Source organism: Argentina silus (assembly GCF_951799395.1).
Source record: "Argentina silus genome assembly, chromosome: 13".
Taxonomy (NCBI): domain Eukaryota; kingdom Metazoa; phylum Chordata; class Actinopteri; order Argentiniformes; family Argentinidae; genus Argentina; species Argentina silus.
In genome coordinates, this window is record NC_139667.1 from 16,563,802 (window position 1) to 16,578,978 (window position 15,177).

Genomic DNA, 15,177 nt, shown 5'->3' on the forward strand with positions numbered 1-15,177 from the left:
CAGAAACTGGTCTGACATCCAATTACAGTAGGGCCATTCAAAATATCTTCTTGTTATATGACTCGTGTATTTCACATGGTATTAATTTCTATTCTCAATGGCTTTATTCTTTACATATTACATATGTTATTTTTTATGTCTCATGACATTGATGACATAATATTTAAACATGAAATGCTACGAAATCCTTACTGATGGTTAATGTCTTTGGCTTGTTGTGGAAACCTCCAAAACAAACACTGTTAACCTAACTGTCCTGTATTAATAGTACAGTAGTCTCACCTGACGGGGCTGGGAGGCTGTTGCATCCGGTGAATTAGACCAATGCCACAGATTTTATCGACAAATAAAGATTAGTTGAGGAGGCGCTTCAAATGGAGGCGGGGATTTCAAACAGCTTTTTTTTTTGTTTAGTTTTTACATATAATTCAAAGCATACTGCTCACCTGCAAAATTATGGCTTTGAAAACCTCTTTAGCCAACTCCATGTTTTTATTTCATACAACACGTGCAAATCTTGTTGTAAACAAGACCAAGGGCAGAAGGGCTTTCGTCCCCACTTTTTACTTTCTTTGCCCCCCAGAATTTCAATCGAGAGATGAGATTCTGGGATCTGAGATTAATAGTACAGGAGTAATCATTTGCTGTCGCTTAGGAAAGACATACGTCTGCCACCATTTCAGAGAAAATATGGTTAGATTAGCTTGTACCGACAGCTGTATTTCATAAAGCATCAAAACAGTATACTATATTACCACTATTGGTCTTGTCAAGCAAATAATGAGAAACCAATGAGCTGGTTATTCAGATAAAGGGCCAACTATTCTAAGTTGTAGATCTGTTTGTGGTAACACTTTACTTGGAGCATAGTTATAATGTGTTCATAGCGCATTATAAAACTAGTTATGAACATGTATGACTGCATTATAATGTCATATCATCTGATTATGATCCTGTTATGAAATGTATTATAGACTGACATGATATAATATATTATAAAGACATTATCAAGCATGATACATGCCTATAATGAGTTATGTGTGTGTGCTTTATAGATATATTTTTTAATGAGTCTGAAATATCTAGAATTCCAATGTTTGTACATATACTAGACTAATCAATGCCATCTAAAGTCTATATACTGTGCGGGAATTGTAGCACAACACTTACTACTAGAACCAGCGCATGCATCACATTCCCCCTTTAGACGTATGATATCAATGGAATAGCTCTCCTACAGTTTCAAGGTACTAAAAAGTTGATTTCACTTGTATTGAGTTTATTGCTGCTTTTATATATGATAATAATACAGGCTATTTACAGTTGCCATTTTGTGGTAATCATATCAAGAGAATGTCTGAAAATTAGTAGGCAATATTACAAGTATTAGAATGTAAATTCTATCAATTTCCTGCACAATAAATGTCTGTGGAAGTGAACAAATCTACTAATACCCTCATAATAAGCCGCAAAGGTGTCTGACTACTACCAAACCATGCCATTGAAATGTATATAATAGGACTTTAATAATTGATTGCCTCAATAATAATTCATTATTTATTTGTGTTGAATCTACTGGCAGTTGAAATTTAGTCAATGTTATGCTGATGATTTCATTTTTTTGTTGTTGTGCATATTATTTCATCCTGGGTTAATTCAATGTCTTGTTTTTTATGTTGGGGCCTGCAGTTTATTGTTCGCATTAATAATGTTTTTGCGTGTTAAGTTTGTGTTTTCTGTGAAGTTTGTGCAATTGTTTTTGATATGTGATATGTTTTTGGTGTGGATACCAGGAAGAGTATGTTGCTGACAACTAATGTGGAACCGAATAAAGCAATAAAGTTAACAGGGATGCACAGAAAAGAAGAGAGGGGGAGGGGTAGATTATGTAACTTCAGATAAGGTGAAGTTACAAAAGCAGGTTGTGGGGGGGGGAAAAAGCACAGTTTCTCACAATTCATCATGGCTCCTGGGTATGAGACAAAGTCAGGCCTTGTTTGACCTGGCTGCCTACATCTGTGTGGCATTGCCTACTGCCTAGAAAAATGGTAACATTACAAACATTACAGCTGTTCAAATATTGTTGAGAAGACGCAATTTTACCCATAATTCCCTAGCTACAAAGTGCAAAGCACGACTTCCCTCATTTCAATGGTCAACGGTGCCAGGAATAGCAAGGCAATAGAGAGTAAACAAACATTTTGACATGTTTTCTCCTCTGAAGCACAACTTTAATGGCAATTGCTCCTCTTCTGCTATGGTTTTACAAGTACAGATACCCTATCCAGTACACCAGGTTGAAAAGGCCAAAGGCGGTGGGGAAAAATATTCGCGAGTAGGAGTCAATTTTCGAGACTCGGACATGCATCCTGTTTTCACGCCAGGCGCCAGAGCGACAGTCATCAAAGCAGCAAAAGAAGCTTTTGCAGTCTTTGCCATCCAGACACTCGTAAGCATAGTCATCCTCGTCCTGATAGGGGGCAATGTTGTTCATCTGGAGAAGTGACGTCCCTGGCCTAATGTTCACCATGGTGGATTTCTGTTGGGGGATAATACGCACACTTGTAGGCTCAGTTCCAATATCCAAGGCATACAATTTATACATTGTTTATAAAAGGTATGCAAGCTTTAATATTGGGATGTAACACAACAACCTTTGTTCCTTGCATATGTTGGCTAGACATCTTTTTAGGCTAAGACCATAACATACACTGTTTTACGAATCTTTTTAAATCGTTTAAATGATTTGAACTACGTTTAAACTAACTATGTTACTGTAATTTGCAGCCTGACAACGTTACTTCAATTTAATATGCTAGCATCGTTGCAAAAAGGCCACTTGTTGTCAGGGTGTTTACATTGTTATGAAGGCTCTGGGAAAGTGCTAACACAGTATGAGGGAAAGTAGAGATTCAGTCGTGTCTTGTGTGTTGACACAGTAGCTCCTTAGTGGGGAATTATTATTGGTCCTTTTCTTAGAATTTCATGCTGTTTGCTTATTGAACAGAATATGGGTATGCATGCAATTTACTGGGATTTGCTTTTCCAGCACAATATTACTGTGTACAAAAGCCCTGCTGGAGAGATGCGTGATCAACCATGGCAATGTGACACATCCTCTCTCTTGCACTCCCACTCATCTGTCGAGTGTGTATTTGCTTTCCCCCAGAAACCTCTGCAGCACAAAGTCTTTGAAAACCGGGTAAATAAGATTACAGAGCACACGAATTTTGCAGCTCAAAAGGAAATCTATCTTAATCCCTTGGTTAATGCAAAAAGAAATGCCTTGAGTTAAAGTGGGATCCAACTAACTTGATCTTGGAATTGGCTACAGTATATTATAGTTAATGATGTTTACATTAAAAAAGGATGCAGATTACAGTAAAATGTTACAGCAGCTATTTTCCATTGTTGATGTGTGCAGTTGTTAAGGTTATACAGTGCTTTACTTACAAAGAAATACATTGTTTTAAAACAATGATTCAGTGAGATATAGGTAAATACGAGGTGATGAGCACTGAAAAGTTTGCAACAACTACCATATTGCCATAATATTTGATGAGATGGTGTGCCACCCACCTGAAAGGTTACAACCCCCTAGGCCTTGCCATGTGAATGCTTATTTCATAAATGGTGCAAAAATAAAAATAACAATAACCGTCACTGTATCATGTATCATGTGTCTATGCTTATAGAACATACAGTAGACGTCTGTGCATGTGTGAGTGAGTGAGAGTGAATGTGAAGAAAGCCAAGCAGTTATGGGAAACTTAGCTAAGAATAGGTATGACCTTTAATATATTTTGGGTTCTTTGATGTAATGCTTTACTGTGAACCTAAATAAAGTTATTCCAAATCTGTGTGTGTCTGTGTGGGTGTTCTCATGCTGTACATTTTGAGCTGTGAATATCCCAGTCGTACAGCTTTTTAATGTAAATATTTGGAAATAAAGCAGGGTGGGTACTGATAGATTGCATAGAAACTGTATGTGAACTGTGTAACATGTATTGAAATGTGCTATTGTAGCTCAAGTTTCTCAAGGTTCTGTGGAACACTCTCCCACAAGATAACATTGGGGAGTACAGCTTTACTGGTGGACCCCTGCATCTATCTTCATGCTTGCAGATTGTGACTGTGTTTTGTTCACTATATTGTACCTTTCCTACAAGTCTAATCTCTTGGGGCGTGGTTGTGTTTTCATGAGAGTACATAGGAGTTCATAGGAGTTTCATGGGAGTACTGCAACTTTCATTCTGTGTGTATTCAGCAGATGCATTTTGGGATTAAACAATTGAAACCTCACTCAGGGTTTTGGACTCTATTGAGTAAAAGGCTAACTTTTACCTTCAAGGAATCTTAGTTTTATCAGTACACAGAGGCAACAAAAGTACCTGTTCCTGCGTGTTGTTAGCCTTTGCCTTTTTGGTCTGCCGGTTGCTGGTGAAGTAATGCAGAGTGCCGTACTCCATGAGAGCAGCGAAGGTGAAGATGAAGCAAACAGACACAAATAGGTCCATGGCCGTCACGTAGGACACCTTGGGCAGGGACTTCCTGGAGATGGTGCTGAGGGTTGTCATGGTGAGCACCGTGGTGATTCCTGCACAGGAAATACCAATGATGTCATTGCTTCAGCCCTCTGATTGGAACGCATGGTCATTTACAATTACTACCATTATACAGCAATTTAGATGCTATACAATAGTGCAATATGGATGTGCCATGTGTGACGTGTTGTATGTTTGAGTAGCATGGTGTGATGACAGTTTGTGGTCGTATGTGTGGTCGTTGTATGTATGTGAATTGTTTCTTTCTTTTGAACTTTTTTATCTTTCTGTGCTTCTTTGTAGTATGGACCATGTCGTATGTTGCTTGTTTGTACTATGAGCAAATCTGAGCAAGCTTATCCATGTAATCAACATTCCAAGAGATACTAGAGCAAATACAGTGCCCTGTATAAGTTATGGGACAGTGAAGCATTTTTCTTGAAATCACACCATTTGGTTTCACCATTCAGAAATGACAAACACTTTATGCATAGTCCTCATATTTCAGAGTACCCAAAAGATATGGAACAGATTTATCAAATGTTCAAACGTTTAGTATTTGGTCGACAATCTTTTGCGTGCAAATACTGACGCTGGGTATCTTCACCAGACACTGGGTATCTTCTTTGAAGTTCACAAAGGTTCAGGCAAGACAGTTCAAGGAGGACGGCAGCTGGCCGTCAGGGACATTCTCACGTTATGCAGATCATGTCACATGTTCATGGGATAGGCTATAAAAGCTGAGTTATGCTTAGACTCCACCTAGCTGAGCAGTTGTTGCACTGGCTTGTGATACGTTTTGGGTATCCCACCGACTACCCCAGCTTCCACCTGCAGGTTCGCTCGGTGTTTACCTACCTACAGGGGGTTGAAGTTTACCGGCTGTCTGCTATGTATATTATATTGTTTATAATGTTGTTTTAATTCAAGCAGCAGCTATATCAGAGCAGAGCCATCCATTATGCCAAACCTAACGTGTACATTTTCATAAAACCACATTTACATTTAACAACGTAAGTGTCCTGACTGAACTGGTGATGCTCTGCCAGGCCTGTACTGCAGCCATCTTCAGTTGTTGTTTGTTTTGAGGATGTTTGCCTTAAGTCTCCTCTTCATCAAATGAAATGATTGTTGTATAGGATGCATGTTGTATAAATCTGGAACTTTTCAAATGTTGGCCCTGAAAAACTCCCTCATTGTGTCATTGTCCTGCTGTATGATGAAGCGCCATCCAATGAGTTTGGAGGCATTTGCTTGTACTTGGGCAGACGTTTCTGTACGCATCAGAATTCATCCTGCTGCTGCCATCAGCAGTTGAATCATTAATGAAGACAAGTGAGCCAGTTACAGTGGAAGCCATACATCCCCAAGCCATAACACCCCCTCCACCATATTTCACAGATGAGGTCATATGCTGTGGATATTGGGCATTTCCTTTTTTTCTCCAAACTTTACTCTTGCCATCACTCTGGTACATGTTAATGTTTGTCTCATCTGTCCACAAGACCTTTTTCCAGAACACTGCAGGCTCCTTTACGTTTTGTTTTTTTAGCAAACCATAACCTGGCCATCCTGTTTTTGTGGCTGACTAGTGGTTTGTACCTTGCAGTGTAGCTCCTGTAGTTCTTCTACATCTCTGACACATTCATGCCTACCTCCTGGAGAATGTTCCTGATATGTGGGACAGTTGTTTTGGGGTTATTCTTAATCATGGTGAGGATTCTTCAGTCATCCACTGTAGAAGTCTTCCTTGGCCTACCAGGCCATTTGCTATTTCTGAGCTTACCAGTGCTTTCTTTTCTTTTAATGATGTTCCAAACTGTTGATTTTGGTAGGTTTAAGGTTTTGGCTATGTTACTAATATTTCAGCCTCATAATGGCTTCCCTGACTTTCACTGACGTCTCTTTGGTCCTCATCTTGACAGACATCTATAGCATACTTCAAAGGCAAACGCAAAGCCTAGAATCAAGACATTGAGAGCTCTCTTATGACTTAGGAATTATGTGACACCCATCAAGCCAATTGTCCCATCACTTTTGGGTCCCTTGAAATGCATAAAACGTGTTGTAATTTCTGAATGGTGACTAAATATCATCAAATAAAAGCTGTGAATCTCTACTTTAACTCCATAGTAATTGTTTGATTTCAAATCCAAGCTTTTGGAATGTAGCCAAAAGAAGAAAAAAATGCTTCACTGTCCCATTACTTACGCAGGGCACTGTATGTCAAAGGGACAGTAGGCCAATGTCAATCTCATCACAATAGCCTATTCTGCCTCATAGCAAATGCGATACACTGCATATTGTCTTATTATCCATAGACACTTCTCTGTATTCCTAGTATAGTTGAGGATTCCATCATTTGACCAACAACAACTTCCAGAGGCTGTTAGTTGGTTTAGATGACAATTATTAGGATTAACAGTGAGGTAAGAAAAGCTGTTCTTCAGTTAGTTATTAAGGGCTTGATCATACCCAATGAGGTCCTAGCAGGGACAGCATCTTTGTTGATCCAGAAGGAAACCCACGACAGCACCACGATCATGCTGCAGGGAATGTACGTCTGAATGGTAAAGTAACCCATTCTACGACTCAGGTCGAAAAAGATTGTCAGGATGACATATTCTCCTGGACATTCAAGGAAGGGACAAAAGAAGCAAATACAGTTATTACACATTTTATAATCATACAACTACAATCTCTCATACAGTGAGAGATACAATATTACCTTATTCCTATAGCCTACAACTACCCAGAAGAAGTAGGACAGTTGGATTTATGCATGCATAGTAGTCTTGCATTGCGAAATAGAGTAGTACTTTTTTATTCTGAATTTATTTAAATGTTACGTTTAAATAAACCCTTGGTGCTTTGGTTTGGTTTGGTTCATGTGTAGCACAAGTAGCATCACTGAAGTTACTGTATCTGAAAGGTTGTTTATGGCCCTCTCACCTGACTGGGTGTGTGCCACGTCAGTCGCGTTCCGTAAGCCGACGAACGCAAACTGGTAGAGTCTCCAGTACTTCTGGTCTGCCACTTCCACAGACCGCCTTTGCCAACGGTAGAGTATCTCATTTCTAGGATAGCCATCTAGAGAGGGAGCACAAGATTGGACACACACACACACACACACACATTAGAGACCACTTTTGGTGAAGCCGTGTGAAAGCCACAATCCAGCCACACAACAGTGAATGTCAGTACACTACAGGGCGGTCATACTATATGGTCAAGCAGGGGAGCATTCAAGATGGAACACATCTTTCTTCTAACCATGGGATGCCCTTGCAGATTAGACTGTAGTGCTTGACGGGGTGTGTGTGTGGGGGTTAAGATCATGACCGGGCATGAGAAGCTTAGGCATGATGCAGGAAACGGATGGAGAATGACACAGACAGCATGAATCAGATAGGTTGGGGTGGGCGGGACTTGCATAATTAATTAGTCTGTCGGAGAATGGGACTACATGACCTCCTTTCTCCGCTGTTGGAGCAGATGATAGATCGTACAGGCTGTCGAGACGGCCTCAAGCAGATGGGGTTTTTGGGGGGAGGAGTGGGGGGGGGGCTTAGCTCCTAATGCTAACCCGCCTCTCAGGGGCTTGAGACAGAAGCTGAACTCGAAATGACTTAATCAAAACGAGGGGGGAAGGAGGAGAGTGTTTGAAGACCTACAGCTCGAAAACTCCAGCGGACACGAGTGCTCATCCATAGGAAAGTTATGCAGCTTAAGGTAGCACTCCGCATTAATAGTCAACCTGACAAAACAGAATTGTGACAGAAAGAAAGGTAAGTCTTAGTGGTGTTTTTCATTGGTTTTGTCATGTGTTTTGTTTTCTTTCAATTAAAGTTTGAACATAAGAATACTTGTGTCTTTCTCTCGCCTTTATCTGTACAAAAGTTGGAAAACATAACAAAGACTTCAAGTTCATGCATTGACAAACAGCGGTGTCTAAGAGAGGGCTACAAGACAAGACTACAGATACAGATGCAAAACTATAGATGCACAAACTATAGCTGCACAAACAACGAGTACCTAACATGAGGGATACCCAGGGATAAACATAAAATGGCCGCGGTTCACTCATACCTCAGAGTGTACATCACTCTCCCGTTGTTCCACAATCGCAGCAGACGGTTCGGAGTCGTGATCCAGTGGGCGTCGGACTTCCTGGAATTGCGGAAGAAGGTGTCAGGGATCCAAATCTTTCCCACCATGTTGCTGTTGAGCATGAGGACTTTCATGGAGCTGTTGAATTTGAGCCGGCTGTCGTACCAGGTCTGAGCAAAGAAGATATCTATGGTGTATTCCTGTAACAAGATAAATACATCAATTGACCCTGTTGATCATTTCTGTATTCTCAGAGCACACAGCAGTAGACTCCTTCTCATGGCCAGGACACACTAGGTTAATGCCCCAAACCATCAATGGCTGACCATTGATCATTATCTGGACATATTAGATGATCTTCTGTATTAATTCTATTTCAATGAAGAGTCTACATACTCTCACTGAAATAAATTCATACAGCTAGCAATTTTATCTTGAGACATTGCCAAGCCTCCTCTTGGAGGGGTTCCTTCTTGGCGACGCAATCTAGGTGTTAGCAAATCCAGCAGGTAGCTAGCATGGCATTCTCTTCCCTGATTGGCTAAAATCACAGGCCAAATTCATTTATTTATTAATGAATTATAAACCCTTAACAAAGGTGACCTTAATGTTAGAAGACAGACTCACCATGTTGATGGGATCGACTGGTCCAATGCTGTTGACATACACTGCTGTCTCAATCACTGTTGGCCTCACTGAAACACATGAAGCAAGACCTTTCACAAATGTCTGTGCATACCTTTATACCAAACTTTTCCATAAAATGTCATAGTAATTTTATGAACTCTCCCTTTAAACAGCATGGTGTAATGTATAATGATGTACTTACAAAACCACATTCTCCCTATACGCTATGAAAGTCCATACATCACAAACTGCAGAATGGCGGCTAGCAAAAGAGAGTTAGTGTGGTAGCTTATTTACGGTAAATTCCAGTAAATTAAGTAAATCTTGGTAAATATTTTGTTCAATAACTACCACTCAGATTTACTTTTACTGGCATCATCACAGACTGCCAGTCCTTGCATCCAGAGTTCTGTCTAAGAATTTGAGAATGGTAGCATTTCTCCATCCCTATCCCTCAGCTTTATGTGGCGGGGGTGACTTTTTGTTGTTTTTCGAATTATGGATTGTGGCTTTTAACCATCAACATCAGAGAGACTTCCCACTTACATGAACATAATTCAAATCTGTCTAGATTGCCATCATTGGCTATTCTAATGGCAGTTCTCTGAATTCTGTTGATGTTGATATCTGTAAGTGGGAAGTCCCCCGTTGGTCATGATGATGTCAACTTGCTGTATCTAGGTATACAAGCTTAATATATAAATAATATATTTGGTCCTGTAATTAATCTATTATTAGTTCCTCATTTGGCATTGTTAAGCACCTAGTAGGCATTTACAGAGATTGCCATTTGAGCACCTACAACCTAATCTTAGGAAATTCCTTGGGAGCGCTGAACAATGCTAAATAACGCACTGATGATGTTGGACTATTACTGGCTTGATTAGTGCTCTGTGAGTGGACACCTACAATGGAGTGTTCCCAGAAACAGATTCCCAGTGACTGCGGTTGGACTACTTGCCTCCAATGTCAGGTCGGAGTTTGTTGTCATAGCCCTCCAGCAATTTATTTAAGATCAAGGTGACATCGCTCTCGTAGACCTTGGGCGATAAAACCCACGTCTTATTTATGGGGACGTCTTCATAGTCCTCCTCATCCTGTTTACTAGGCCCAAATGCCACAACACTGTGAAGAGAAGAGAGAGAGAAGCTAAAGAGAGAGAGAGAGCAAGAACTGTGTGTGTGGGGGGGGGGGGGGGTGAAAAGGGAGAGAGAGTCGTGTGTGTGCAGTAGGTGTGTGTGTGTGTGTGTGTGTGTTTTTGTGTGTTTGCCAGGTGTATTGGCAGAGTGGAAAAGGGTGCTGGGGGGAGAGTGGAGCAAGGGTTTGAGGGCTGACAGGACTCAAACTCACTGCCACTAGCACAAGTGTCAATAAGACACCTAATCGGGGGACAAGGCCATAAACCCCAATCAATGGCAGATAAAGGCGAACAGCACTGCAGGTTCAACCACATTAAAAAAGGACAGCAGTTCCTCTACTGGATATCGACAAAAACCCACATATGTCTTTTAAAATACAACATGAACATGCAGAGTGTGCTTTGCCTTAAACTGCTATTGAATAAATTGCATCTCCAGATGTAGCTATAACTTCTTGGACAAGTGTGTACTGAATATATTAACACACAATTAACACACGAGTACAAACTTCAGATTTGAGAAATTAACATAGAACTTAGGTGTTATGAGATAAGGGGAGTGCAGAGAAGCAGAGAAAAAAGGCCTAAGGAAGAGGCTAAACAGAAACGCAGTCTGGATTTAAGGCAGTAGTAGCACGATTTAAAACTTGAGCTTTGGGTAGATGTGTACATCCCTTACCAAGCGCTCTGCGACGGTGCTTCTACAACCACAGCGGTCACAGATGAACAAATGCTCTGTTAATGTCAAACTGCGTTGCTGTTGTTTGGTGTTAATGAACATGTATCCAATACCGTTAAGAGACCTGAGGAGTTGGCACCATGCCCAGGCCATTCAGCAGTCCTTCCCAGATGCCAGTGCAGAATTGGACTACAGCATCAGAGCCTAGGCTGTGTGTACTACTGGATCTTTAAGCTCTGCATTCGCGTTACACAACCCCAATCATGATTTCATACCTTGTAATGTTACCCAACCAAAAGAGACTAAATGTCCCAACTGTATTCCCCAAACTGTCAATTATGTCAGTTGGTGGGTGGGCTATTTCTAGAAATGGCTGGCTGCTGACCAGTAGTTTGTAAAGTGATCTAGAGTAACTCTACAATCTCAATAAAGTCATATTAAACATATGTGAATGATAAAAAAATTATTTATATAATTTGTTATGATTTTGTATATCATAACAACAGTATATAAACATTTGAAGTATTGTATAGCTGTTTATAAAATCTAGTTATGAGTGAAGAAATGAGGCGCAAGTCATGCACAAGACAGATGCCAATGGCTAACGTGCCAAAAGCGACTTAGAAAACAAGCTATCTGCACTGATGTTGAGTAAACTCTACACACTAGTGCCCAGATCAGAATCAGTTAGACCATAATCTGTGCGCTAGTGTGTAGAGTTTACTCTACATCATCCCGTGATCATCCCCTGTCAAAGTTGGCAGCAATAGGCCTGTTTGGTCTTTTTGGTTCATGGATCTAACTGCACCAAAAAGACCCCAAGGGACAATTAAACCTTCTTCATTATGGGGGGGTGAAAAATATCTCTAAATTAACTAAAAACTTAGTTGAACTAATTAAACTACAAACTGAAGTTTATTCTCTTAAATGAACAAATGCCCAGCTTTCAAATCAAACAAATACCAGTTAAATCATATAACCATGATTAAATTCATGAAAAGCCTTTAGTTGAATGCAATGCACACCTCTCATGTAAGTGTAAACGTTAAATCAAAAATGTTTAAAATACTGTGTTTGCATATTCAGGTTTTGAGGCTTTTATTCAAGCACTGTGTGAACGGTGTGACTTTCATTTGAAAGGTGTGAGCCCAACCTGTCAAAATTGACCAACCAATCAAATTGACCCGCCCACGCATCAACTTCAAACCTCTGTAAAGACATCTAGCTCAGGGTGTACAAAAGAGAACAATAGATAGGCACAGGCTTTTCTTTTACAGCTCCAGATAGAAGCCCCCATTGCATCCAATGTAGCTGTGTGCAAGTCTTTGGACCTCTCCAGCAATAAAAACTAGATTCACTGAATGAACTGCTCATCAAGACCCAGATTAGTTGAATGGAGAGCATTGCTGAGCTGCAACTATACCCTCTACACCCCATTGGTGAACAAGGATGAATGAGGATGAGGATTAACAGGGCTAGATGATGATAATGAGGAATGCACGTAATTCCTGAATGTTGAGTGAGTGTTCAACATATTTATTCAGGGCTTGCACAATTGATAGTATGTGGGTGTGGGTGTGGGGGTGTTGCATAGTGTTGCGGCCCACTCCGGCTAACAATTGAAACCTCATACAAAAGGTATGCTGTTCAACCATGCAGTCCAACCGAGGAGCTTGCATTGAGGATAGAGCAGAGATAAAGGATGTTGGGCTGAATTAGGTTGGGTTTAAATAAGCTACTTCAACAAACTTCCATTTGTCGTCCAAGAGTAGCTGAGTACTTTTCACAAAACCCAACCCAGAGACAGCATGTAGGGTGACATTATGCTGTTCAAAGCCAAATGATGCTATGCTATAGCATCTTGTAGGCGACAATGTGACAGTTTTTCAGACAAAATAGTATGGTTGTTATAAAGAAACTGATGGTGTAGGCAGAGCAATATATTATATAGATATTATATATACACTCACCGAACACTTTTAGGAACACTATACTAATACTGGGTAGGGCCTCCCTTTGCTCTCAAAACAGCCTCAATTCTTCGTGGCATTGATTACACAAGATGTTGGAAACATTCCTTTGAGATTCTGGTCCATGATGACATGATTGCATTGCACGCAATTCCTGCAGATTTTTCAGGTGCACTTTCAAGCTGTGAATCTCCCGTTCTACCATATTCCAAAGGTGTTCTATTGGATTCAGATCCGGTGACTGGGAAGGCCACTGAAGAACATTGAACTCATTGTCATGTTCATGAAACCAGTTTGAGATGACTTTTGCTTTGTGACATGGTGCATTATCATGCTGGAAGTAGCCATTAGAAGATTGGTAAATTGTGGCCATGAAGGGATGCACTTGGTTTGCAACAATACTCAAATAGGCTGTGGCATTCAAGCGATGATTTATTGGTGTTAACGGGCCCAAAGTGTGCCAAGAAAACATTCCCCACACCATTACACCTCCACCGTGAGAAGGTGTACAGGTGTTCCTAATAAAGTGTTTGGTGAGTGTATAATATAATTCTATATAATACAGAGCAATATAATATATAAGAGCGTGTATTGTATACTACAAAATGACAGTGGAGTTCCTGACAAAAGAGGACTGAAATAGTATGATTGCTATGAAGAAACTGGGACTGGCCAATGCCTAGTTCTTTCATTAATTCATTAATATATTAATCAATCAAGCAACCAATTCATACATTCATGTTCCTACTTTATCTTCATGTGTTTACGTTAGGCTTAGACATACATTTCGGCCCACATTGATATTTTGGTCAGTGTGGTATTGGGCAATTGAATAAGGATCAAACTCATCAATCATGACTCTTGATCTTGGACTGACAGCTTGATATTGACCCAGGTTAAGGTCCTTGCCGCATACTGTATAATAAACCCGCATGTGATATGTTTGTGTATAACCAAGCTAAGCATATTACACACACAAAAAACTGATGTTTAAAAATGTGTTGTTGTATGCTTAATGTGTTGGCGGAGGTTGAAAGAACATTATACCATGGCGAAATAATGCAGACATATTTTTTTGTTGCTAAATGGATATATTTTGGGGTGGATAATTCGATTATACAAAAACAATAAAATGCAAGGGTATTTGCTCAAGGTTGTCTCTTTGACTTAAGTGACATTGCCCATTGAAACACAGGGGAATAGGCTGCCTGCAGGCCACCTGAACTAAATGATAGACAAACTGTAATGTCTTAAACTCGTATAGATAATTTGTCTAGTTATTCTAGATCCTTACAGCATACGCATCTAAGTAAATTATATCGAAAACATATAAATCGCTAACGGTGCATTGTGGCTTGGCAATTGACAACACCGCGGGAGCCCTCTGGTACAAATGGTACAGCGACTTGAACATAGGCTATAGCATCATCCTCAAACCCTTTCACCCTTATTTCGTACCATAAACGCCTCGTCGACTACTACCCTAATTCAGAACCACCGAAAGCTCCTCGGTCATTCCCCTGCCCCGTCAGTCCAGCGCAAACTTACCAGACTCCGAGGAGAGCAAGCAACAGCCACGTATTCATCGCTTTGTCTTTGGCATGTTGCAGCAGAACCTTGGCGAAAATCGTGGAAAATTCCCAATTCATTTTCACAAAACACAAAAATAATCAGAACCGTGTGTCTGGATAATATTTTTTTTTTTTTTAGCAATTTCTCCCCTGTCAGTGGGGATACGGTACAGATGTTTCCGAATTGACGGTAAATTCTACCAATCGGTGCATTTGAATGTTGCATATATTATCATTATGGTGTTGTGCTCCATCCAGTAAGGCGGGCGAGGATAAAGTAGTCCTCCTATAATGACTTGAGAGAGCCTGCGTGCGCTTTGCTGGAGGTGAGGTGCTTCAACGAGTGCTGCACCATGGATCTTTTACGCTCATTTTGAATCTCCAACCCGCTGACATGGCCTTCTAACTGTTCTGCAGTGTCTAGAACGTCGTTGAATGTTTTGTTTTCTAGATTTAATAGCACTAGTCTTGAATGTATAGCCCATAAAAAAATAATAAAACTACTACTACCACTATTTGTATTAATAATCATATCATT

The 15,177-nt window shown here is 40.3% G+C and overlaps 1 protein-coding gene across 1 annotated transcript; it reads right to left on the reverse strand.

Annotated features, from left to right (window-relative positions):
* Window positions 1-2,263: 2,263 nt before the first annotated feature.
* gabrg1 (gamma-aminobutyric acid type A receptor subunit gamma1) lies at window positions 2,264-14,717 on the reverse strand (the record flags this gene model as incomplete). Its single annotated transcript, XM_083684114.1, has 9 exons — window positions 2,264-2,539; window positions 4,392-4,597; window positions 7,020-7,172; window positions 7,497-7,634; window positions 8,219-8,301; window positions 8,634-8,854; window positions 9,282-9,349; window positions 10,243-10,406; window positions 14,617-14,717. 9 exons carry the CDS (start codon window positions 14,715-14,717, stop codon window positions 2,264-2,266), a joined length of 1,410 nt encoding a protein of 469 aa, XP_083540240.1.
* Between the last annotated feature and the right edge of the window lie 460 nt (window positions 14,718-15,177).